Source organism: Stylophora pistillata, chromosome 12, assembly GCF_964205215.1.
Source record: "Stylophora pistillata chromosome 12, jaStyPist1.2, whole genome shotgun sequence".
Classification (NCBI taxonomy): Eukaryota; Metazoa; Cnidaria; class Anthozoa; order Scleractinia; family Pocilloporidae; genus Stylophora; species Stylophora pistillata.
The window spans coordinates 451,185-476,070 of NC_142530.1; the positions used below are offsets into that span (position 1 = coordinate 451,185).

At 37.8% G+C, this 24,886-nt stretch overlaps 3 protein-coding genes across 4 annotated transcripts; 2 read left to right on the plus strand and 1 right to left on the minus strand.

Annotated features, from left to right (window-relative positions):
• Nucleotides 1-226: 226 nt before the first annotated feature.
• On the plus strand, nt 227-5,022 carry LOC111327430 (uncharacterized). 2 transcript variants are annotated; one of them, XM_022931614.2, is made up of 3 exons: nt 227-514; nt 1,428-2,812; nt 3,421-5,022. In XM_022931614.2, exons 2-3 carry the CDS (start codon nt 1,437-1,439, stop codon nt 4,151-4,153), a joined length of 2,109 nt encoding a protein of 702 aa, XP_022787349.1. In that variant the 5' UTR covers nt 227-514; nt 1,428-1,436; the 3' UTR covers nt 4,154-5,022. The 2 variants fall into 2 exon arrangements, with proteins under 2 accessions (XP_022787349.1, XP_022787351.1); XM_022931616.2 differs by lacking the exon at nt 227-514 and adding an exon at nt 600-901.
• A 3,278-nt stretch (nt 5,023-8,300) lies between these two features.
• On the plus strand, nt 8,301-16,609 carry LOC111327418 (uncharacterized). Its single transcript, XM_022931595.2, has 7 exons — nt 8,301-9,986; nt 11,697-11,878; nt 12,463-12,803; nt 12,913-13,049; nt 13,512-13,714; nt 14,403-14,834; nt 15,386-16,609. Exons 1-7 carry the CDS (start codon nt 9,635-9,637, stop codon nt 15,608-15,610), a joined length of 1,872 nt encoding a protein of 623 aa, XP_022787330.1. The 5' UTR covers nt 8,301-9,634; the 3' UTR covers nt 15,611-16,609.
• On the minus strand, nt 15,856-24,872 carry LOC111327419 (late secretory pathway protein AVL9 homolog). Its single transcript, XM_022931596.2, has 18 exons — nt 24,536-24,872; nt 24,305-24,425; nt 23,868-23,971; nt 23,409-23,480; nt 22,352-22,441; nt 22,160-22,229; nt 21,947-21,987; nt 21,651-21,689; nt 20,911-20,980; nt 20,427-20,500; nt 19,873-19,944; nt 19,434-19,568; nt 18,593-18,728; nt 17,676-17,756; nt 17,493-17,607; nt 17,350-17,403; nt 17,108-17,172; nt 15,856-16,937 (listed from the first exon to the last, which is right to left on the minus strand). Exons 1-18 carry the CDS (start codon nt 24,608-24,610, stop codon nt 16,774-16,776), a joined length of 1,578 nt encoding a protein of 525 aa, XP_022787331.2. The 5' UTR covers nt 24,611-24,872; the 3' UTR covers nt 15,856-16,773.
• Nucleotides 24,873-24,886: the final 14 nt, after the last annotated feature.

Below are 24,886 nucleotides of genomic sequence, written 5' to 3' on the forward strand. Positions count from 1 at the left end.
GAAATTCGATCTGAAAACAGTGGGCAAAGAAGAGCCACCCACTGGAATGTCCATTGCTTAATTATTTATTATTATTATTATTATTATTATTATTATTATTATTATTATTATTATTAAATGTATAATAAAACAATTATTGAATTCGGTTGTCGTGTAAGATCATGTCTGTATTATCTGCCTCGGCTTTCGGTCTCGTTAGTATCTGGTCGCAGTCCGTGGCGTTACGGGGCTGACTATTATGGGAAAATACCGCGACAACGCTGGCCCAAGCAACGGGATACTGTTGTGCAATTACTTTCGCAATACTGGGCTATTATTAGCCAGATGATGCAGCAAAAACTGAAACCGACAAGAGAGTCACATGACTGATCACATGAGCAAAATAAAGGAAATTCATTGGTCGTTGATTGTTACGGATTTGTCTTAAAGTATTGGCGTGGCGTAATGCTAACTACATTGGCCCGACGAAGGCGAGACTCAGAAGACGGAAACACGCTACTCAAGTCATTTGAAGGTAAATCTTCTCTTTCTTTTATGTTCTTTGGAAACATTAAATCTTTTACCCAAATAGAAGGGTTATAAATTTTTTTAATAAACATTGTAATTCGGGATACAAAGCTTGAAATGTCGTTTCGCTCGACTGGGTTGTCTCCTATGCTTACGAGCCAGTGTTGTTCCAATAGTGCTTAATTAAAATTCTATAGTTATTGTCCGTGAAATCTACGCCAGGGATGGACAGAGAAATCGCTCTTTTAAGACAAGTGGAGATTTGTTTCTTTGGCTCTTCGAAATCTATAGCCAGAGGAAAGCTGGTTTCCTACGAAATTTCTGGCATGGATTCCCTCAAACGCTCATTGCAAAATAGCTACTTCGATCTCGAACCTGATCATCAGAAAATGAGGTGATGAAATTTAGCGAAAATCGCTTTTTCGGTTGATCACATGAATACTATATAGCAGCGGAAGGCCAAGCACATTTCAAACTGTTACAGCTGTGTTTTTGTAGCCTTGCCTTAATGATTCGTGCCCGAATGTATTCACCAAAAGAATTGTTTTTTATTTCCTCGTCTGACTCGGAAACGTATGCTTTGACTTAATTTAAAGGTAAAGGTTTGCCTGCAACGTGTGCAAGATTTGAGAAAATTCTATGAATTGTAGTGTAAGTCTTCTCGACTGGATGAACTGGCCATCAATTAATTTCCAGAAACAAAATTCAATTTTGAGTGACTAATAAATAAATTTGTCCTCATAGGATCACCACATTGTCATATCAAATTCACAGAAATGTTAGGAGAAGTGTTTGGTAGATACCGGGTATAATTCATTTGGTGATCTGTGGAGTGAAAATATTAAATTATATATAGATTTGCTTAGGAGGTCCCTTAGAGGATTGTCTGTCCCAGCTGTTAAATTTTGCCATCCTTATAGGATATCATCATGGTGTCATATGGCTCAGAATCAGTCACTGAGAGCTGCCCAGCTTTCAAAGATGGCTGTCCTTATTCTACGATTACACAAGACCTTTTCATGGAAGAAATCAAGAAATGCCCTGAGTTCAAACAAGGATGCCCCTTTAAGAATTCAGACAATGTGAAGGACATCCTGAAAGAACTTTCCAAGATGCCAGAGATAAAACATCGCTCGGGATCGACACATGAACATCTACTTAACTTGCTGAAAGCCATCCACACTCGGTCTAAAAAGCTGGAAGAGAAGGTTGGAGAGTGTCCAGCATTCAAGACAGAGGAAGGCTGTCCTTTCAAAGAAGCCAGCAAGGAAGGAAAACCTTTGATAGAGCCACCAGCAGCTGTATTAGAAGGGTTAACTTCCTCTGATGTCAGTAAACTTAAGGAAAAGTGTCCTGCTTTCAAAGAAGGGTGTCCATTTGCCAACATGGATAATGATGCTCTTTTGGAAGAAATTAAGAAATGCCCAGAGTTTAAAGAAGGATGTGCCTTCAAGGATTCTAAAACGATTGAAGAAATCTACAGTAAGCTTTCGCAGATTCCAGGCAGCGACAAGGACTGCCACCATAAAGAAGGTCTGATGAAGACCATGAAAGTCATTCACAGTGTAAGCCACGAGAGAGCTGACAAGTGCCCAATTCTTCAGAAGGATGGTTGTCCATTTAAAGCTGTTGAGAGTGGAGGAAAGCCACTTTTCAGTCCAGTGGACTCTGTGTTGCCTTTGGAGTCAAAGTCAGAGGAACCTGCTACCCATTTTGTTAACCTCATGGATTTAAAAGAAACTTGCCCTGCATTTGCATCTGGATGTCCATTTGCAAAAGCTGGAGACAAACAGTTAGACAAAGAGCTGAAACAGTGTCCTGAATTCAAAGATGGCTGCCCTCATAAGGACAGTGAAACTATTGGAGATGTTTACAAAAAGCTTGCCAATCTTCCATCCTTCTCTGTGGAGGGATCACATGGTGCTAAGCTTGTAGAAATTTTTAAGCAGATACATGAAGTGTCCCACGGCTTGAAAGACGAAATGGGGGAGTGTCCCGTATTTGTGACAGCGGGAGGATGTCCATTCAAGACTGTCTGCAGTGATGGCAAACTACTGGTGGACAAGCTGGATGGTCAACGTTGGACAAAGATTTTTCAGAATGCAATTGATGACATCATAGAAGATGTGAATAAAGAAATTGAGGAAACAGAACCCTCTATTCATCTCTCAAAGGAGTTGAAGAAAGGCACCAAACCAATCCACCGAGAAGCAGAAAACATTCACTTTGTAAAGGAGTTTGCCAAAGGAAGAATTGAGAGACAGTGGTATAAAGAACTACTGGCTGATCTTTACTTTGTCTACAGGTAAGCTCTATAATTATCTGGGTTTTATTACCTTGTTGTATTTACTGCTACTACATTTGCTCATTACACTCCACTTTCCAACCCACCCTTCCTTCCCTCTTTTTTTCCTTTCTAGGATAGGAACATCAATGTGGGTTTGCTGTGACCCTCCCCCCTTCCCCCTTATTTCCATTCAAGGATAGGAACATCAATGTGGGTTTGCTGTGACCCTCCCTAATGCGATTCTGCAATGAAGATTAAATTTCTCTTTAGTTGCGTAGTACTGACTGCTGTGTATGGCAGCCATAGTTATTCCCATCTCAAAATGTAATTAGTAGTAGACTAGTATAAAATATAACAAACAGCAAAAATATGTTTCAATCCATCATGTGAAAGTGCAGTTCAAGACGGCAATATTGAGAGCTACTGATATGCATTATAGAGAGATACGGGTACTTTCTGAGCACAAACCTCTGCTACATGCTTTGGAGTCATAGCAAATTATTTAGCTGTTTGCGAGGGATGCTATCTTTAGAATTCTACTTACCATAGTTGACAAGTAACCCTAAGACTGAGTAACAATGCAGATTGTATCAGTGTTAATTGTCCAGTCCTCATTTATATTTCAGAGCACTTGAAGGAGAGAGTGAGAGACATAAAGATCATGACATGTTGAAAGCAGTGCATTTTCCTAAAGAACTTGGTCGTCTGCAGTCCTTGGAAGAAGATATGGAGTTTTATTTTGGAGAGGAATGGAAGGAGCAAGTTGAAATGTCTGCGGCTACAAAAGCCTACGTGGACAGAATCCATGAAGTAGCTGATAAGGACCCAGCTCTATTGATAGCTCATCATTACACCAGGTACCTAGGGGATTTGTCTGGTGGACAAATCTTACGCAAAATGGCCACTAAAGCTATGGATCTCCCAAGTACTGGAGAAGGAGTGCACTTCTATGTTTTTGATAACATTCCTGATGCTAAGAAGTTTAAGAACAAGTACAGATCCTGCCTTGATGAACTCAGCATTGACAAAGCCAAATCAGATGAGATTGTCAAAGAAGCAAATTATGTTTTCCTGCTCAACATCCATTTGTTTGAGGAGATAGATGCTCTGGCTGGATATGAGGATCAGGTGACCAAGAAGAAAAAGAAGCTGACATTTGAAGAGGTCTACAGCAGCATTGATACCAGTAAAGATCAGTCTCCTGGGATGTGTCCATTTGCAGCTATGGCCAAGAAACCTGCACAAGGAAACACAACAGCTCAAAGCAGTGATGGATGGAGCATTCATCCAGTGCTTCTGGCCATAATTATTGCAACTGCAGCCATTCTTGTAGGGCTGGTATTCACCAAAATAAAGTGAAACAGCACATTAATTAATGTGTTGTTTGTATGGAAAACAATGCTTTCAAAACAAATTTAAATGAAAATGACAAACAATATTTATCCTTGATTTAATTCAGAGTAGCAGTTATGATATAATAGTTATTATTTAATGAGAGTACAAGATCAAGGTGTTTGATTGGAGAACAAAAATGATCTTAATGAGGAATTAATGGTTAGTGTGTATCATAGAACTAGTTCTTTGTTTTTTGCTTTCAATTTCTAACTTTTGACAAACAAGGCTGACTTTTGGTGAAAGTGATTGAAGCATCAACTCTAGAAATAATTTTTGAATATGGCTGCTGGAACAGGACAATGTCCAAAAAAGTTATTTTGGTTAAAATAAGACAAGGTATGAGGCATTAGTAAAGAAACTGAATACTAACTTTTTTAATGAATACTTGAAGTAGTTGATCCTAAAGGGATTATCAGCTGTACTTCTGAAACTCTGGACAGTTGTGCTTCGTTGAGATAAGGACATTTTGATTCAGATTTCTTCTGCACAATGGTGATGCAGTATTACTTTTTCTACAATTTATAATTTATTTAGACTACTGGTATTTAGAGTGTTAACATCAGCTGTTCAATCGAATGATTTAATTGATATATTGACAAATTGATATATTTTCAGAAATATACATTGTTAGTTATTTTGGCATAAAAATGGTGCATTTTTCTTTCACTGCTGTTGCCTGCACACCCCATGAGAGTTTACAATATTTTGATACTGGTAATATTCTGGAATTATCGATGTCCTGATAACACAGCCTGAAAGGTTTATTAAGTGCAAAACATATCAGAGGTAGTGGAAAACTTCTAAATCACCAAAAAAAAGGTGTAGTCAAAGGAGTTAAGTGTTTTAACCCTGGATTAAAATAAATGAGCTCAACATCCCTACTATTTATCTTCTTAGCTGTGACAGATAGGATGACTCTCATTTACAGGAAATACGTCACACCATGAAAACAAGAAAGTGAGGAAACTCGAGTGTTGCCACGTTCAACAATTTCCATTCTGATGCAATGAATATATGAAGTTCATATATTTTGAACTGCGGTATTAAATACGTATGATGTACGATCCTTCGCAGTAGATAGCGCTATTTATGCAATAGCGAAAATCAGACCTGAAAAAAATCAGGCCTGTATGGGATTCGAACCACTGACCTCTGCGATACTAGTGCAGCGCTCTACCAAGTGAGCTAACAAGCCAACTGGGAGCAGGCCGTTAAGTTGATTCGTAATAAACCCGTGATGATAAATCAGATGCAATGAATATATGAAGTTCATATATTTTGAACTGTGGTATTAAATACGTATGATGCACGATCCTTCAATCAACTTCCCAGTTGGCTTGTTAGCTCAATTGGTAGAGCTGCACTAGTATCGCAGAGGTCAGTGGTTCGAATCCCGTACAGGCCTGATTTTTTTCAGGTCTGATTTTCGCTATTGCATAAATAGCGCTATCTACTGCAAAGGATCGTGCATCATACGAATTTCCATTCTATTAGTGCGGTGGTATTCAGGGGTTTTTTCATGAGATTACTAATTTATTACATTCTTACTCACGTTTGGTTGTAGATACTGAATTAAATTTTCAAGAGAGCAGATGCGAATCAACACGTAGAAGAGAAATCTAGAATTATGGAGAAATTGGTTCGCTTCCGAGAAATAATATTGAACTACGTACATGAAACGCTTTAGAGTTTTCCTAGATCTTATCTTAAAAAAAATTAATCAGATCAAATAGGTCAACATTAAAAGAAAACAGAACTTACGTAGCCCTTTAAAGCTCTCTATCGGCCTACTTCCTTAATTTCGCAAAATTTTGGTGACGTGAAGGGTGCTCAAAACATTTTTTATTTTTGATCGTACCATAACACAGGCAGCCCAAGCTCACTCCTAGAAAAGCGGACGTGACTCATACCGTGTTGCGCAACGTTTTATATTTGTAAAGGTTTGTATGGGATGTTATCGGTTTGCCTTAAAAGAGAGGAAAAAATGTCTTGTTTTGTCTTGTTTTTAGCAGTTGAACACCAACATAGCGCTAACTCGCCGAAAACGCTTCAAAATGGCCTGAGACACTAGGAATCAACAAAGAAAACAACAAGGCAATAAGGTAAGCCCATTTTATTTCAAAACAAGACATTTTTTTTTCTCTTTTAAGGCAAACCGATAACATCCCATACAAACCTTTATAAATATAAAACGTTGCGCAACACTGTAAGAGTCACGTCCGCTTTTCTAGTTGTGAGCTTGGGCTAGGTGTGAGCTTGGGCTACCTGTGACCACAACAAATCCATTAATTTGTGACAGATTTCTCTCGGAGCAACTACAGAATACAGGGCCATTGAGGTCCACCTTGTCGGCATGCTTTGAAGAACGAGGCAGAAAACAAAAGGATGCATTGTGATTCAACTGCTTCTTCTAACTGAACAATTTGCAGACATGGATTTTCAGCATTGTGGCTTTATAAAGACGATGAAAGCCATACACTACCTACGTAGAATTGTACACTGAAAATAGGCCTTACCCCAATTGATCTTTAATTTTGTTGTTTATCCTTTAATCATAAAATTGGCTCTCCATTGGAGATGGAATAACTTGAATAACTTACGCACACGCGCTAGGTTTAGGCCATCCTCGGAGACCCAGGGGCTGTGGGTCGATTTCAAGTTTGGGCATGAAGAGTCCCTGGGGACATTGTCTTACAAGACTAGTTCCAAACGGTCGCTGTCGTTCTGGGATCTGATTGGTGCCAGAAAATCTTTGTGTTTTTCTGCCCAATCAGAGTGAAGTGTGCTTTAGAGTCCTTTCGTGTGTTTTAACACGGACATACACTAGTAGCTCAGTTGCTCGCTATGTTTGTTTGGACTGTGCGACGGAGATTTGCTTGAGGTGAAAAGTTTCAGTCTCAGCACGCAATGTAAGAGAAATCGATCATGTCCGCGAAAATCTTACCGGAAATTATACACAATACTTTCGCAGGTATCACTAGAGAACGTGTTTTAAAGTTTGCGAGGTTTGTATACAACACGATGGTTGCAGTCATTGATATGTCGCTTTAAACGATAAACGAGATTTAAGTTTAAATCTTTCTAGATTTTTTGCATAATTTGCTGTGACTGAAACTTTGCCAATCCCGTGAAGTCATTTCGTCGCACGGGCCACGCAGGTATGTCGAGCAACTGGTACTTGCGCAACTTTCTGTGCGTTCCAAAATCTAATCTCATCTTCGCTTGAAAAAAAGTGAAAAGCTAAGCATGGAAACTTTTGCTTATTAGATGTGGGTAGATGACCCTGTTCTACTAAACTGACATTTGCAATAAAGCAACCCCGCCCTTTCCATCCAATATTTCTTGGTCTTTGGTTTTGTTTTTCCCACTGAAAACAGCATCGGATCGATTCCCAATGATCAAAGGTATTTAACTTGGTCTTCAACAATCGACAGAAGAGGTGAAATGACAATGACCAAGGAACAAGAAGAGAATCCGTGGCCTTCCTAGCTCAAGAATTTCAACACTCTGGGCAGCAGTTAAAAGATTAAACTCTTTCCAAACCCCTTCGGTAACTGCTCGAAAACATCTCTCCTTCCCACGATGTTCTCGCTAAGTTTTTGTCCAGATTTTAATTAGCTAACCGGACACACAGCTAAGTTTTCTCTTAGCACTTGCAGGAGGTCGTCCACGAACTTAACGTTCTCAGAAACCTTGGCCGTATTGTGAACGACTTTACTACTTAGATTAGATTTTGGCGCGCACAGAAAGCAGAAAGCTACGTAACGTAGGCGAAAGCGCCAGTTGCTCGACATACCTCCGTGGCCCGTGCGATGAAATAACTTCACGGGATTGGCAAAGTTTCAGTCACAGCAAATTATGCAAAAAATCTAGAAAGATTTAAGCTTAAATCTCGTTTAACGGTTAAAGCGACATATCAATGACTGCAGCCATCGCGTTGTATACAAACCTCGCAAACTTTAAAACACGTTCTCTAGTGATACCTGTGAAAGTATTCAGTATAATTTCCGGTAAGATTTTCGCGGACAATCTGATCGATTTCTCTTACATTATGTGCTGAGAATGAAACTTTTCACCTCAAGCAAATCTCCGTCGCACGGTCCAAACGAACATGGCGTGCAACTGAGCTACTAGTATATGTCCGTGTTAAAACACACGAAAGGACTCTAAAGCACACTTCACTCTGATTGGGCAGAAAAACACAAAGATTTTCTGGCACCAATAAGATGGCAGAACGACTGCGACCGTTTGGAACTAGTCTTGTAAGACAATGTCCCCAGGGGCTCTTCATGCCCTTACTTGAAATCGACTCAGCCCCTGGGTCTCCGAGGATGGGTTTAGGCGGTTGCACGTTGACATTAAATCAAGAGCCCACAGAGAGCTCCTATTCGATAATAAATCCGGTTAGATTTTTCGTGTTACTGTAACACCACGAAGCGAAGAAATGTGACAATGTGACAGAAAAGCGAAGAAAAAAACGTGATGTCTTCACATATGGTTTCACAACATGGGTTGTAATCCAGCTGTCAAGGAAACTCTCCTGACAAGTCCAAGCCCCAGACAATAAAATTTTCCTGGCAGAATCGGTCACATTTACTGACTTCTACGTTTTGCCGACGGATAATATCGCAAGCAACAGTAGCCACCCTAGTTCCACTTCACAGGTTTCGTAAGTTTTTACGCAAGAAGTGATCGACAACGGCCAGGACAAATTGGAAAACAAACTTTGGGGTGTCGCAAGGAATACCTGATGGCGATTTCCGGTGTCGGTGATTAACTCCTTTAAATACAACGAAATATATGAACTTCAAATATTTTGAACTGCGGTATTAGATACACATGATGCACGATGAGCATACAACGAAATATATACCAGTTGGCTTGTTAGCTCAATTGGTAGAGCGCTGCACTAGTATCGCAGAGGTCAGTGGTTCGAATCCCGTACAGGCCTGATTTTTTTTTCAGGTCTGATTTTCGCTATTGCTTCGATAGCGCTATCTACTGCGAGGATCGTACATCATATGTATTAACTCCTTTGTTCGGAAACAGATAAAATTGATGTTAGTGCTCCCCCATATTGGTAGTACAACAGTGTTTTTGCTCGATTGATCGAATATGAGCTTTCTGTGGGTTCTTAATTTCATGTCCACGGTCGTAATTCGACTTTGTAGACATTTTTTAGTTTTCGTAACACCCGCCAGCTGGCTGGATACCGATTAATTTGAAGGAGAACTGCTGGGCATCTTCACAACGGGTGCACTCTTGACCTTTAGCCACCTTAAATTGATTCAATGAACTTAACACGTCATAGAAGTTCCGGAGCTACAGAAGTGCAAACGTGACTCAGTAGACGCTTGAAAAAAGCGTTTTAAAAAAAAAAGAAGAAAGCTCAACAGCCATACCGGTTCAACGCAGAGGTGGAATTTACCACTTAAACGTCAGAGCATGATGTTGTATATTTCGCTGTTTGTTGTAATTTTTGTCGGTGGTCTCCTACTTTCTGTTGTCGCTCAGATCTGGAAAAAACGTCGGAGCAAATTTCACTCTGCTCGGAGTTTACTGGTCCACTTCTTTATCAATCGCTTTGTGTATCTCTTGGGAGCTAGAGCAAGAGGACGCCTGGAAAAAGACACAAAAAGTTTTCCCCAAGTTCAAGAAACATTTTTGTTAAACATTCTCAAGAAAAACTCCAAGACTAGATATGGTAGAGAATTCAAGTTCAATGAAATAACGAGCCGCCGGGATTTTACTGATGTTCATCCCATCACCAAGTATGATCACTACAAAGCGTTTGTGGGTAGGTAGATTGATTAACGATATTTTTGGTGATAATAGAACAGTCTGCAAGAAACGACTGTAATAGCTATGCCGTATACGGGTTTGCGCGAGAGGATTAGCAATATTATGAATGTCATTGATCCCTCCCAAGCTAGGGACGCAAGACTTTGAAGCCGATTTTATCCAGCAGTGATCGTTCATGGAAAGTAGATTTGCGTTATCTTGCTAGGTGTAATACAAAAGGCGTTTACAAGCAAGAAGTATTTTACATGGTGAAGCTTGGGGCTTTCTACTAGTGCTAGTTATGTACAAAAAAAGAAAAGAAAGAAATGATCATTCGAAACATTCAAGAAATGTATTTTGGTTGGAGCAGAGACAAACAAACTGATTTTTTGGTCCCGTAACAGAAATGAGAATTCAAAACTCTGGAAAATGTTCTAAGAAACTTATACCATGAAAAACGGATTAGGTATGGGTCGCACTTAGGCAAAGTTTTCAACTTTGCCGGCAAAAAAGCCACAGAAAATTTGAAATCGCAACCGGAAAGGGTCGCACTAGGTGAAAAAAATGTCAGTGATGACACTTTGATAAACCAGACACACGTTTATCGACGTGCTATGGGGAGAGAGCAGTGAGCTGAAACAGGAAAACAAACGTTAAACAAAATGCGTCCCGTTGAAGCATTATTAATAACGATCACGGTGATGCTTATTCTTCTTATTCAGTTAAATCACGAGCACTTTTTTGTCTTTCGTATGATCTATGAAATATGGGTTAACGCCTGTTTATTTGTTTTGACTGCCGCTATGATTAGAGCGAGAAATCGACGTCAGCGAAGATTACTTCGAGCGCCATATGCCTGGTCAGTTCTGCGACCAGTCGAGTCGTTTGCTGTTTACTGACAAGTGTTGACAGTTACCGCTGTGATAGCTATTGTTTAGCCCGAGTTTTCCGAAATCTACCTGCCCCACCCAAGCACTGCGGCGTCTTTGATGTTTTGGCCGGTTTTCAAAGTTTTTCCTAACTGGAAAAGTTAGGGTCGCATTACACAATGTGCCCCGATGACAGAATTTTACATTTAAGTGACCACATTCACACCAAACTTTGCCAAGTGCGACCCATGCCCTTAGCCAATTACAGCGTAATCCTGGTCAATACAGAAAATTTGTGTCATTCGTTGATCTGTTCTTTTTCACGAACAATTTACGCCAAAATTTTTTGACCTTTTCACAACAGCACTTGATATATAGATATTCTTGCAAGAATGAAAGAGATAAGAATTTCGATTGTTTATATTGCTTCTTAACTGCTTTGACGGGCAAGGGAGAGATAGACAAGAAGACGTGATGTCTCTTTCTCGTTAAATATTCGATGAACCTTAACTTTATTACTAAAAGTAGAATTTACAACTAAGATCCAAATCTAACTTCTAGCTAATTTTCACAGTCTAAGGAATGTTTTCCGCATCTGTGGGCTCAGGAGAATACTTTGTAAACATAAAATAACAAGAAGGAAACACTTGAGATTTATTTAAACAAAGCTTATCACTACGTTGGGTATCAAAACACTGGTACTCAAAACAAACTTCCCTGTTTCAGTGGTATACACTCTCGGGTTATACTGAAGATGTTTTACTTCTGTGAGTTCATTATTGAGTATCAAAAAGCCTCTACCATAAATCATCAAAGCAAACGTTATAACCGAGTTTACAACTTTCCTTTCACCCCAGATGAAATTGCTCAAGGAAAGACGAACGTACTGACCAATCAAGATCCTTGGATGTTGGCAGTAACATCCGGGACAACAGGAAAAAGTTGTCTTATTCCCAAGACACGAGACAACTCCAGAGCATTCGTGGAGTACGGATTCTCTGTGGGACTCTATCACACTTTGTTTAACGTTCTACCCCAGGTGAGTAGAAGTAATCACTCCAGATAATAACATTTCTCCACACGATGAAAAGAAAATCAAAACTTTCCTCTTTTTGCGGTATTATTTTCTTGTTACTTGTCCCCTCTATTAGCTATGCTTTCATGGAGTTTTATCATATCAGTTTAGAAATTATCCTTTTCCGTGTGGTTAGCTTTCATGGCCAAAATCTCGATTTTGGAACGCAACAGAAAGTAGTCATGCGCAATAGATGGTTCTGGGGCACAAGATTGACACGAAAGGCGACGGGTTATGCACGTGCGGGTAGCCACGCGAGTCCTAAGAGATTATGGAGTAGACAGAAATGTATAAAATTTTAATCTCTACCTTCGCATTTAAAATCTCATTTCCAAATCTAATTTTACAGCTGACAACCGCATAACTAAGTTGGATGAGTTATGTGACGACTTCTGAGCAATTAATAAGCCAAGGGCACGCAATTTAGTAGCATGGCTGACGGCACGCAAATTATTGAATTCATGTATTTTGAACTTCCATATCGAGCGTCCATTACCGATTGATCCCTCTTTGCCAGAAAACCTGCAACATGATTTATATTTCTATAGGCGGATAATTTACAGAAGTCCCTTAAACTGTTCCACGCTCCTCAAGTCAGGTACTCGGAAGGAGGGATTCCCATTGGACCTTCAACTTTAGCCCCTTCCTTACAGCTGCACGCCCTGTCCACTCCCCGAGTGCACCTTGACGTCCCGTCCGAACCCGCTGGACTTTACATTCACGTGTTGTTTGCACTAAGAGATAGAGACCTGGGTGCCATTCTAGGCAACTTTGCGTTCTGGATTCACGGGGTTTTCGTCTTCCTTGAGAAAAACTGGAAATTAATGGTGCAAGACTTGGAGAAAGGTGAAATCAATGCTGATCTTGAAATAACAGATGGAGTTCGAACGTAAGTATTACGAATTCAACCGAAACGTTCCTTGAGAATATCGACTGCTTTTGTTTTGTTGTATGATCATAACTAATTATTTCTTCTTCGTCTGCCTCTTATTTCCAAGAGAGCTAAATAAGCTTTTAAAGCTAAAGCCGGATAAACAACGAGCAAATGAACTAAGAGAGGAGTTTCAGAAGGGTTTTGATGGAATCGCCAGGAGAATTTGGCCACACCTAGCATATGTACATGGGGTAATGTCGGGTAAGTTCTGGTCAAAATATTGTCACATGCTCTGCTGCCTACTGTTTCGAATTTGTAGGCTGTCAGTTTTCATCATGTGACTGATATCTACTTAAAAAATTTTGTTATTGCGACCATCGTTGAGCCATCAAAACTTACACTAAACACAGAGTAGCAGTCTCCCTCACACAGTGCCCTCTCCTCAGTTAAAAAAGCTTTTTGGCAGAGGGGGTGGGGCATAACATTAAAAAAAAAAAAAAAAAAAAAAAAAAAACCACCGTGAGAGAGAGAAACAACTTGGTTTAGAAAGAAAATGTCTAGCCTTTTTGGGGCACAAACAAAAACTTGGATGTATAAACGGGGCTAGGAGGCTGGGTGCACTCGTAAGGCACTGTTTCTCTCTACTAGGAGGATGACTTGCGGCATGTTTGGCATATCGAAAAAAGAGAAAATTCACATGTTGTATCTTCTTCCCTTTTTAAGGTTCCTCTGAACTTTATGCCATGCAGTTACGGGAGCGCTATCTCAAGGGTGTGGCACTGTGTTCTACCATATATGGAGCCACTGAAGGATTGATTGGAGTGAACTTATGGCCACTAACAACGGAATCTTGCTATCTCCTGGCACCTCGCTCGATGTTCTTTGAATTCATACCATTGGAGCGTACCCACGAACAACAACCAAAGGTACTTCAAAGAGTTTTCTTGTTTCTCATGTTGAAGCCACGAAATGACACTTCATTTGAGAATAAGCACAATCACACCCTCACACAAACGAAGCGGGAGATCGCCACCGCTTCATTTTTTTTTTTTTTTTTTTTCTGGCTAGTAAAGCAAGACATTAGGCTGCGGTATCGCACAATAAGTAAAACTGGAGATAAGACGATCGTTTGAAGTGGTTAGACCAAATTTCGATTGAGTGTCGGCGAAATTGATCCGGTACTAGTTGGTTTTCTTAATCTTGCTCTGTGATTTGTCCAGAAAACTTAGGCCATCTTCTCAGCCAATGGGACGCCAAACGAATACCAATTGTGATTTGATCACCTGCGTTTTCCCGCGCTTTTAGTTTGTTGCCCCGGCTGTTTTAACTTTGAGTTCTCACTGGCTTATGATTATATTTTCTTTTGTTATAATTTGCCCGTAGTTGTGCTTCTCCTATAGTACGACTAAACACATTTTACATCTGGTAATAATTATACCAGATTTCCTTCACTTAGGTCAGTCTTATCATAAGTCATCCCCACAGCCGACCGGATGTCACATACTGTCCCTGATCCCCAAAAAGAACCGTAAGGTTATCTCTGGGGGAGCGATGCATGACATTCCAAATAAGGGCCATTAAGTAAACTATTAACACACGTCATATTATTTACAGACGCTGTTCGGTGAGGAACTCGAACCCGGTTGCTCGTATGAACTCGTGGTAACGACTCTCAGCGGTTTGTACCGTTACAGGATCGGAGATGTGGTGAAAGTTGTCCGTTTTCACAACAGTTGCCCGGTGGTGGAGTTTCAGTACAGACAAGGTCAGCTATTAAACATGCGCTCGGAGAAAACGACTGAGACGATGATGTACGAAGCACTCACGAATGTGCTCCGAGGTAAAGGCGAGAAATTTAACTTCGTGGATTACACATGCGCAGAGAGCATTCTGTTGGAATTAATCCCGAAGAAAATGGATTTCGTTTTGGAAACTATTGGCCAAAAATGCAAGGCAGACTTTGATGGTGTCAAGCCATTTTATATAATTTTCTTGGAGCTTAGTGCAACTCGAGACTCAAAAGAAAATGAGGTGCTTTCTCGAAAGGTAAGAATGAAATCTAACCCTGTGTCTCTTGTTTCTTCCTGGTGTTGTGAAATTTGGACTTACTACTGACGAAGATACCGCAAGGATAAATGCATTAGCAAGGCCCGTGTCTATTCACACCATCGTCGTTAGGATTATAGTTATTGTTCTCACTATCATTACAATTTTATACCTCATTATAATTTTATATATCATTATCATTATATTGTCGTTGTCGATGTAAATAAAGCAGTTTTCAACTGAATGTTGAGAAACTAAATCCAAACTCAAAGACCAATAAGAGAGAAGGCTGACATCATCATCAGCCAATGAAAACTCGAAGTAAAAACAGGTAACCTGCTTACACGGGTGACCAAATCGTGATTGATTTTAGTTTCGCATCCGATTGATTGTTGTGGCGATGGTTTTCTGGACCAATCACAGACCGAATTGATGATTTCTCTGGACAATTAATTGATTACTGCTTAAACACCTAATCGCGTTTATGTAACCCAGCCTCACGATCAGTCTGTTGCCATTTTTTGTACGACTTTCAATTAATTTCTTTTCAGTTGGACCACGCGCTATGTGAGGTGAATCCCTTTTATCTCATTCGTCGTGAAAATGGCGGCTGTATCGACACACTCAAAGTTTGTTTGGTCCAACCAGGTACGTTCCAGAAATTTCGCGACTTCCTTCTCAAAGTCACACCGACGGCTGTGAATCAACTGAAGATTCCGCGGAAACTTACGTCGAAAGAACAACTAATGTTCTTTTGTGAGAATTCAGGCCACTGAGCGGGTTTAAATAATTAGCACATTTTCAGCAAAGCCATATGATTAGAGCGCCGTTCAATTAAGTATCGAGATAAAATCTCCTGTAATCACTTCAGCCAATCAGAAGAGGAAGATACTGAAAGGGGCCAATAAGAATCAAAAGTGAGAATACATAACTGGATAGCCATTCTCAAGCGTGGGAAAATGCAAATAATTGCCACGAGTTTTCTAAACCTATCGCAGAACAAAATAAAGCAAAACCTATGAAAACCTGGAACAAGTTTGACACTAGGTCAATTTTTTTTTAATTATGGCAAGAAAAATCCAAAACTAAAGGAATACAGAACCAACTTTCTAACCAGTTCGCTCAACAGAAAACATATGAACAACGAAGACTAAAAAAGCAGCAAACCTGGCACAGTGAAAACACTACTTATTTCATTTAGTAACTTCTAGTTTTGCGGCAACAATATAGTCCTCTGGTATCATTAACAAAAAATAATTATTATTTATATAACAGGAAATTTTGCATCACTCTATATTATCACTTTACTTTCCTATTCAGGGATTCATTACAGTGGTACCATTGTATTAGTCACAATATTTAAAGATTTGTTTAATAGTGTAAGTTTTTTGGTTATCATATTATCAAATAATTGTTTGGTGCCTGTGACAAACTTACTTGAGTAAAGCACAGGGTACTATTTATAACAAAGTTATTTCTAGTGCAGTTTCCATATTGGGGAAAATTCAAATATGCTCTATTACAGTACACACAGCTGACACAACACAACTGACACAACTGCTATTATGCTGCTAGTGTGAAAAGATTAAAGTCTATTTGGTAAGGTTAATGAGCTATATTACCATTTGTCATAATAATTTAGATGTTTTCCATTTTAGCAAAAAAAGCAATGTGGGCAAAACAATGATAGTAATAATAATATTGATGGATGTGATAAATAATGAACAGAAAATAAAGTTTGTTGGGGTCTCTTCTGCTCAACTTTGGCTATAGTAGATACTTTTCCAATACCATAATTTAATATGGACATGTATTCAAACTGATTTATTTCCTCAACTGTGTCATCTTTCCATGTCAAGCTTGGATTATACCTTTATGTAATTATCAGCCTACTGACTGCATTACTGCTAAATTTGATCTCAAATTTCTGCACCCTGTATCATTCGTGTAGCATTGCATTCTTCTCTTGATTAATTGTTGCTTCATTTTTCTCTTCCGGTCCTTTACCCTCCCCAGTCTCCTCCTCATTCTGCTCTGAAGATGATTGCGTCAACTCAGAGAACCATGATGTCACAAATGAGCGTGCGCTGTTAATAGCCCCACCTAAGAAACAAAGTAGAGACTTAAAATATCATAACTTTCTACACTGCTTTGATGTTTTCCCTAGTTGTGGGAGTTCTCTCTTACTCATACCCCGAGGAAGATTAGGGGAGAAGTCTGGGAACAAGTTTGTGCAGTCCCTACAACTAAAGAGGATCTAATAGTTGTCATACCTACGACTTTGCCAGTTTCCGCCACAGCATGACCAATCCTACGGCCCTTTTCTGTCTGCATAACACTATAAACGACAAACATATATAGAAACATATATAGAACATATTAAGAAAATTTAAAGACTACACTGTCTATCCCAAATGAAGTTTACTTATAACCTCTAATAAATCATTTAAAACAATTCCTCTGTGACACTTCTAAAGAGTTAAATTACAAACAACATAAATAGCTAACATCTTACTTAGAGAGTCTGATTTTAATGTCTGAGAGCCCCATCTGTCCTTGAAATGGATGTCTGTCAACAAAAAAAGATTAAAAATGTTACTACCCTTGGTTTTAAGGTTTGCCATTAAAAGAAAACTTTGGAAATGCTGTGTACTTTACCCAGCATGTACATCATCAATCCCAGTGTGTTCTTTTCCTCTCCACACTTGATAGTTCGTAGTTTGTTTCCAGGCCTCTACGAATTTATCATTGTAATTTGCCATTCCATCACCCCCTGCAAACAGAAGAGTATCAGACAAATGCTTCCACATTATGAACAAAACTATACAAAGGATCACAAACCTGTGTGTTGAATGGTTGACAACAATGACAGAAGATATAATTTAAACTGGGCTCTGATCCACTCATCACTCCCATCCCAGCCTAAAAAAAACAGAAAAAAATAGTTTTCTCATCAAGTTACTTTTAATGACTTGATCAGAGAGGGGGTGCTCTCTGTGTAAGTTAGTTTCAATGCTAAGTGAAATACATGCAAAAATGTCCATTTCAGTTCCAAAGCTATAATATAGAAGAAACTGACTGAATGTAGTTAGTTTTTCCTGGAAAATATTTCAACTGAATCACTCTCATGAAAGCTATATGATTCTTTCAAAATAGTTTCCAAGAAAATCCAGTTAGTTTATTCTACACTACGCAAAAAAGTAATGTTTTATGTCCAAATCTAAGGAGATAGTGACCTAATAACCTTGTTTTTTGCAAGAGATTAACACTGTGCGTATTGGCAGAACAAGTATTTATCCCACCCTTAGTCAGTAAAAGGCAAAAGAGACTTTCTCCTTGATAACATGTTAAGCTAAAGCTCATAGTATCTCCTGTCATCTTTCTTTGGATTTTTTTAAATTGGATCACCAATAATGACATGGCAATGGAAAAAGTTTTAGCTGCTAACTCTCTCCACTGCATTTAAATAAACCAGTAAATTAAATGTTTAGTCTGCTGGAAACATTTTTAAGGGGACTGCTGTTCAAATAGAAAGGAAGTATGAGCACAAGTGAACTATATGTATTTAGATACATTGAAACCATTCAGTCAATCCTTAGTAGAACCTTTCCTTCTATTCCTTTTCCTGATAATCATCACTGTGACATTAAAACATTTTTCTTTCATTTGCAGTGGCAGTAATGAATTACATGTGCACACAATCAAAACTAAAATACATTAGCAATATCTCTAATAGGGTCAAAATCACTACAATCAACCTGCTTCTTGTTCCCCTTTCTCAGTGTGATCATCCACGTGATGAATTAGATAGTCTGCAAACCTTAGGTCAGCGGTTGATAATGACAACTGGTCGTTTAGTTCAGGATCATGAATCTCAATTTTACTACTCTCCAGCTGTTGTCAAAAACAAACAGACAAAATATAATTCACATTTTTGTCCTTTTCCCTGCAATATGCAAAACATTTTCATGTAACCCTGGAACTCTCAAGATCTGATTGTTGATTCTCCCTTCTTGCTGCCACACATTTCCTTGTAAATTAGTTATGAGAATTTGGTGTTCAATCAAGACAGCAACCTCAACCTGACAAGTTTGAGTATTCTCATTACCTGTTTGCTTAAATAATAATAATAATGTTTATTTCTTATATTGCGCAGTCTAACATGCAATAAAAGATATGATCGAATGCACATTACAACATTAAAAATCTTACAGCAATGAGGCTAATCCTAATAATGATAGTAATAATAATAATAATAATAATTTACAATTTTCTGGAAAAAAATAAAGGTAAGATATGAATGAATAGAAGAACTAATAGAAAGCTAAATTAAAAAGATGTGTCTTTAGTAAAACTTTAAAAGTATCCAACAATGCATTGACATTATGTGGAGAAGTTAAATGTTCATCACTTCTGGGAGTTAAAGGGTCAAGGAAAGTTTGGTATTAAAAAACATTCTGAAATAGATGTCATAAGAAAAACAAAACAGGAACATCAATCATTTTGTAATAATCCATTGCAGAATTGAATGCTAATAGCCTTATTGTGACAGAACCCTTATAGATTCATACTAACATCTGATAGCTGCATAGTACTCACATCCACTAAAACATCTGATAATCCCTTTTGTCGTTTGTACAAATAATTTGATGCTCCAACCACAAAACTTCTGACATGAGAACTTTTCAAAAGTTCCATTTGTTGCAAAGATAAGTAAGGATGAAATAAAGAGTTCTATAAGGAAAAAAAATGAGTAAACAGTAGAAACATTCACACCACATTGTAAGACAGTAATGTTGGTGTAACATAGGATGTTGAATAATTTTATGGGAGTTTTTATGGGAGTTCATTTGTTCTTCACTGTCTCAAAGTAAAAGAATAATATCTAAACCTTTAGGAGCAGTGAGATAAAAATGAAGAATTTCTTTTAAGACATGTGCAAAATTGGAACTATTTTTCAAGGAATAAATAACAATGAACAGTGAATCTTTAGCTGGTGATTACTGATACAAAATTAGGCAATATCCTCTTTACTCACTTTTGTAAAGATTGCCAAAGGAAATCCAAATAAATCTACAGCAAGCTGTTCACATTCATGTACATGAATATCCTGTTTCAGTATAAAACAACAATAAACATTTGCTTCACTTGAAATTATCTTATCACTTATTACATAGTCATGTATTAAAATATATTATATCTTACATTCCTCCAGGAAATTTTTGAAACTCTTACTCAACCATCATGCAAATTGAACTTAATTCTCTTAAGGGTTAGGGCTACGGTTGTTTTGTTTTGTTTCTTTTTTTTTTTTTTTTTTTCATTTCTGTTTTGTTTAGATATATGTAGTTTACTATGAAAACATTTTCCATGGTTTTTGATATGTAAACAACAGAAAAAAGGTGTGGCTACCCTACATCCTTTAACAGAAATAACTAACCAAGAGTATGTGTCTAATGTTAATTAAAATATACTATAGAAAGGAAATCTGTAACATGAGACCAGTGATACATTAACACAATGGAAGACTGGTGACCTTTCTTAATGACTGTTACAACTCAAAGTGTTTATATCACTATAAAACATACATACACTCTCCGACTTATCCTCTTGAAAAATTCTATTTTCTCTGGGAATTGCATACACCAGGCCACCCTGAATCATTTCTACCAAAGACAAAAACAAAAGAGTACTGACTTACATGTACGTTATGTTCAACGCTAAGGGTGAGATTATTAAGAATAATTGCCACATAGTGCCTTGCCTGGGTAAATAAGAGGTTTATCTTTGAGTTGCTAGTTGCTAGTGAAAAAATAACCATCTGACACAAACTAAAGGTGGCAATTAAAACCAAAATGCTTTCTTGCTATATCTTAATCATTATAAATGGACAAAATAATCACTTCAGGCTTTTTTCAGGCAACAATTTTAGCACTATGTTATGTTAATGAAGTGCTAAAGAAAGAAAAAAGAAGGGAAAAGAAGAAAAGCTTTAAACTGTGAATATAGTTATAACAGACTGGTTTTTGTAATAATATATTTTGTAAGTATTAAATAAATTTTATCAAATACTTACTTGGAAACAGAGAAACAAGTGAGAGAAGCTGAGAGCAAATACTAGTAACTGGAAATCCATGAAAGATGACCTGCGATAAAGAAGTTAAAGGTACATGGTATATATATATATATATATTTAGCTTCACCTAATTATCTCAGGCAGGGAGACTACTACAGCTTTAGCCAATTACAGTGGATCCCACATTAACAATGACAAGGCCACACCCCGCCCCCCCCCCCCCCCAAGTTCCCAGTAAACAGGCCAGACCACATCACAGTAATCTCGTGGGTGGGTTCTTTAACATCCCCTGCCTAACCAAATTAACTAAGAAAAGCTTTAAACTGTCACAGACTATGGTTTTTGTAATAATATATATTATTACAGGAGACGGGACCTACGGTTTACTTGTCCTTATCCGAGAAGGCTAGAATGTCTGTCCATTTCTTGATATTATAGAAAGGTAGCACATTCTCCTCAGTTATTTTAAGACCCTGAGTGTTGGTTCGGCTGGGGCTCGAACCCTCGACCTCCTGCACAACAGTCCAGCGCTCTAACTAATTGAGCTAACTGGGAGGTGGTTACCTTAAAATTAAAGTCCAACCTGTATTAAGTGGTAACCCAGAGGGGAATGGCAGTCAGGGTGACTGCTAAATACAGGTTCCAGAGAATAGGCATATCATAAATGACAATAAAGCATGCCATTTTATGCATCGTTGACCACTTGTACTCAACAATCACAAGTTTCATCAAACACATACCTTTCTTTCGAGAAGAAGCAGTTTAAAAAGAGTTAAAATCTGAAAATTTAAAGTACATCATTCAGTATCAAATAAAAGTTATTTTCTTACAAACCAATGAGCAATTCTAGATTTTTTTCTTTAGCTTTGAGAAATTTCCATACATTTCACATGTCAAATGGTTGTTTTGATAAGTAGTTTTTTAGAAAAGCTTTTCAAGATAAAAATTAGTGATAATAATTTTGAATGTTCAAAATTATTATCACTAATTTTTATCTTGAAAAGTGGTTGTTCATGATAAAATTAATCTTACTCACCTCATGTCTGAACTTTCTAACTAATTCTACAGCAGAAAAACCTAATAAGAAAAAAACAGTTACTAAAAAAGCCTGGAATTAAAATAATCTATTGCATTGACACGATATCATTACTAATTATATGGTCTAATATAAAAATTTTACAACCAATTTCTTGTAAACAATTAGAATTTTTTCTCAACTCATTATTATCAAAAACCATAAAAAACTCACCAACAGTTAGTAAAGATTCTTCTGATATCAGACTTGGTGAAATAGTCGTGTTTAAATTTCTATATAGTTCCTGAAATCATGCACAATAAAATTAAGATAGAAACTAAGTTATGAGTGAGAGTAACAACGAAGTCATTACAAAGCTTTCACCAATTGTTAAAAAATACAGTTGAGTCTGTGGATATCAAGTACCTCTAGAATTCCTGTTTGAGAGAAATCCTTCTCTTCGAAATAGACTCTAGTGGCAACTTGCAGCTTCTCTCTTAAATATCCATAAAGTGGCTGATGAAACAAGAAAAAGAAAACAATCAAATAATTGTAACTGTTAATTGTTTGTCTAGTTCTGTGCTAAATAATAATTTGAATTATTGTTTTTCACTAATTGTCTTCATTGTACTGATCTTCATCATGTAATGGAGTCAGATAATTAGAATTCACCTTGAAAATGATTAGAGCAGAATGCTATAGCAAGATAGGGACCTGGACACTACATATGATTTGTGCAATAGAGGCCTGGTGTGAGCCATTCATAACATGTTGTTCTTGTTACTTGTTCTCATCATTCTGTAGCGAGAATGCTCATCTCTATTAAACGAACATCTCGGTGAAATGGATAAATTCCTATCTATGACGAGAACATGTAACAAGAACAATGTGGTATGAACGGCTCACACCACGCCCCTATCGCGCAAATCATAGGTAGTGTCCAGGTCCCTATCTTGTTATGATCTCCAAAGTATGAATGAAAACTGTGACAATCCAATTATTCTTCTAGGTGCCTTTATCAATCAGGTTGGCGAGAAGAAGACAGTTGTCAATTTTATGAAAATCCTTCCACTGGTATTATTTTTGATAGCTTTGTAAACTATCATCCTGTTTAGATGTAAATAAATGTTTTTGTGAAATAATTAGATAAATTATTAGTTTAATCTAAAGTTTACCACTCTCTAAGGTAATTTCTCCTGTTTTACTAGTTCCTTCCTTTAAACTTAAATATCTACTCCAACTGATTCATCTCTATATTTTGTACTTGATACATTCTGACCCCCAGTGTTTAGTTACTTCATCTTCTACATTTAAGTTAGCCAACAGATCATGTGCATTTTTGTGCTTTAAGCTTAGTTAGAAAAAGCAAAATAAAACTTAATCTGAAGGCTAAGTTGAAACAGTCTGTACATTGCAGGATGAAAGTGGCACTTAGTAAACAGCAGGTTAATATTCACTTAATATAAGTCATCTGTATACTCACCAAGCAAGACAGGACACAAACACTCTTCTGTACAGTGCTTCTGGTCACATCTTCACTTTTAATTTTTAAGTCCTTTCAACATAAAATGAATTAGAAACCTTCATTCTAAACTCACCATAAACTACAAAAAGTCTCATTCTTGTCTCTAATTTTTTGGAAGCAAAATATGAGCTGAACGAGCACTTCACACATGCTCCAACCTAATAAGGAAAAAGTACTATCCTCTGTGAGTTCGAATATTCAGTTTAATTTTACAACACCACTTATTCAAATTATGATCTTATTGATGATAGATTTGGCTTAGGTTGTCGAAATGTGTTCCTGTCACCAAAGACAGCCCTCTTCAGATATACCCTAACAGGAATCATAATGCTTGTGCCCATGTCTGAACTTTGTTTATTCACATACTCCTCCCTTCAACTCACCATCAGCTTAATTAGAGAAATTAGTTGTACCAACCTTACTATCAATCTGCCTATAACAAGAAATCCCAAAAACAGTTGATTGTGGGTTCTGCCCGATGTCTGCCGTGCTGAGACTTGGTAAATGGAAGAAAGTTGTGTCTGCAAATTAATAAAATTCAGCTATTGGAAAGGTTACCGTATAACCCCCTACCAATCAAAAACAAAGCCGTAGTCCCAAAGGAAATCTGTTGTTTTGCCTCTGCTTTCCTTTGTCCAAGAATTGAATGCACAGTGTAGTATGGGGTTCTACGGAAATCTTGCCCAACTATTTGATTAAAAAAGCTTTCAGGATGTATATCTTTAATACTACGAATACGTAAAACAGCTTAATAATTAAGGAAGAGCTGTAAACGCGATGTTTGAAATGCACGATACATTAACATAATGATATCGTCACTCGATAAAATGAAGAGTTTTCAGTATAATTCATACCTTGCTCACAGTTATGAGCTCCATCTGGTAAAGCCAAAAACGGCAGAAATCTCCATTCACTTGGAAGTATTAAAGATTGAGAATTTCTCTGCTTTCCGAGCGGAGGATATAAAAACTCCACCTGCGTTACGGAAATAAAATTATCATTAACGACGAAAACGGGGAAAGAATGTCGCATTTTTGTTCAGTCAAAGCTGGTACTTTCGAACAAATTACCGGGACGCATTTTACCTCAGATCCTCGCTGATGATGGAATCCAACCACCACAATATGTAGTATGGCTCTCTCTGGATCGAGGTCAGTCATGTTGACATTTCAGCCGATTCCCAGCTGATATTTATTGAGAGCCACGCTGTATTGTAAAACCGTCTTCATGAAGCCGCCATCTTGGATAACAGTGCATAGGGCATGGGAAAGAGCACCAATTCTAGTACCCAGTTTTCTCATTACATTGACTTTGTAGACTTTTGAAGTTGTTGTAAATGTTCAAGAAAAAAGCAATTCCCCTCCATGAGGAAATTTGTTCCTCCTGAAGCTCCTATTGCCCTCTCATAACAACTTCGGAGATACAAGTTTGCTCCA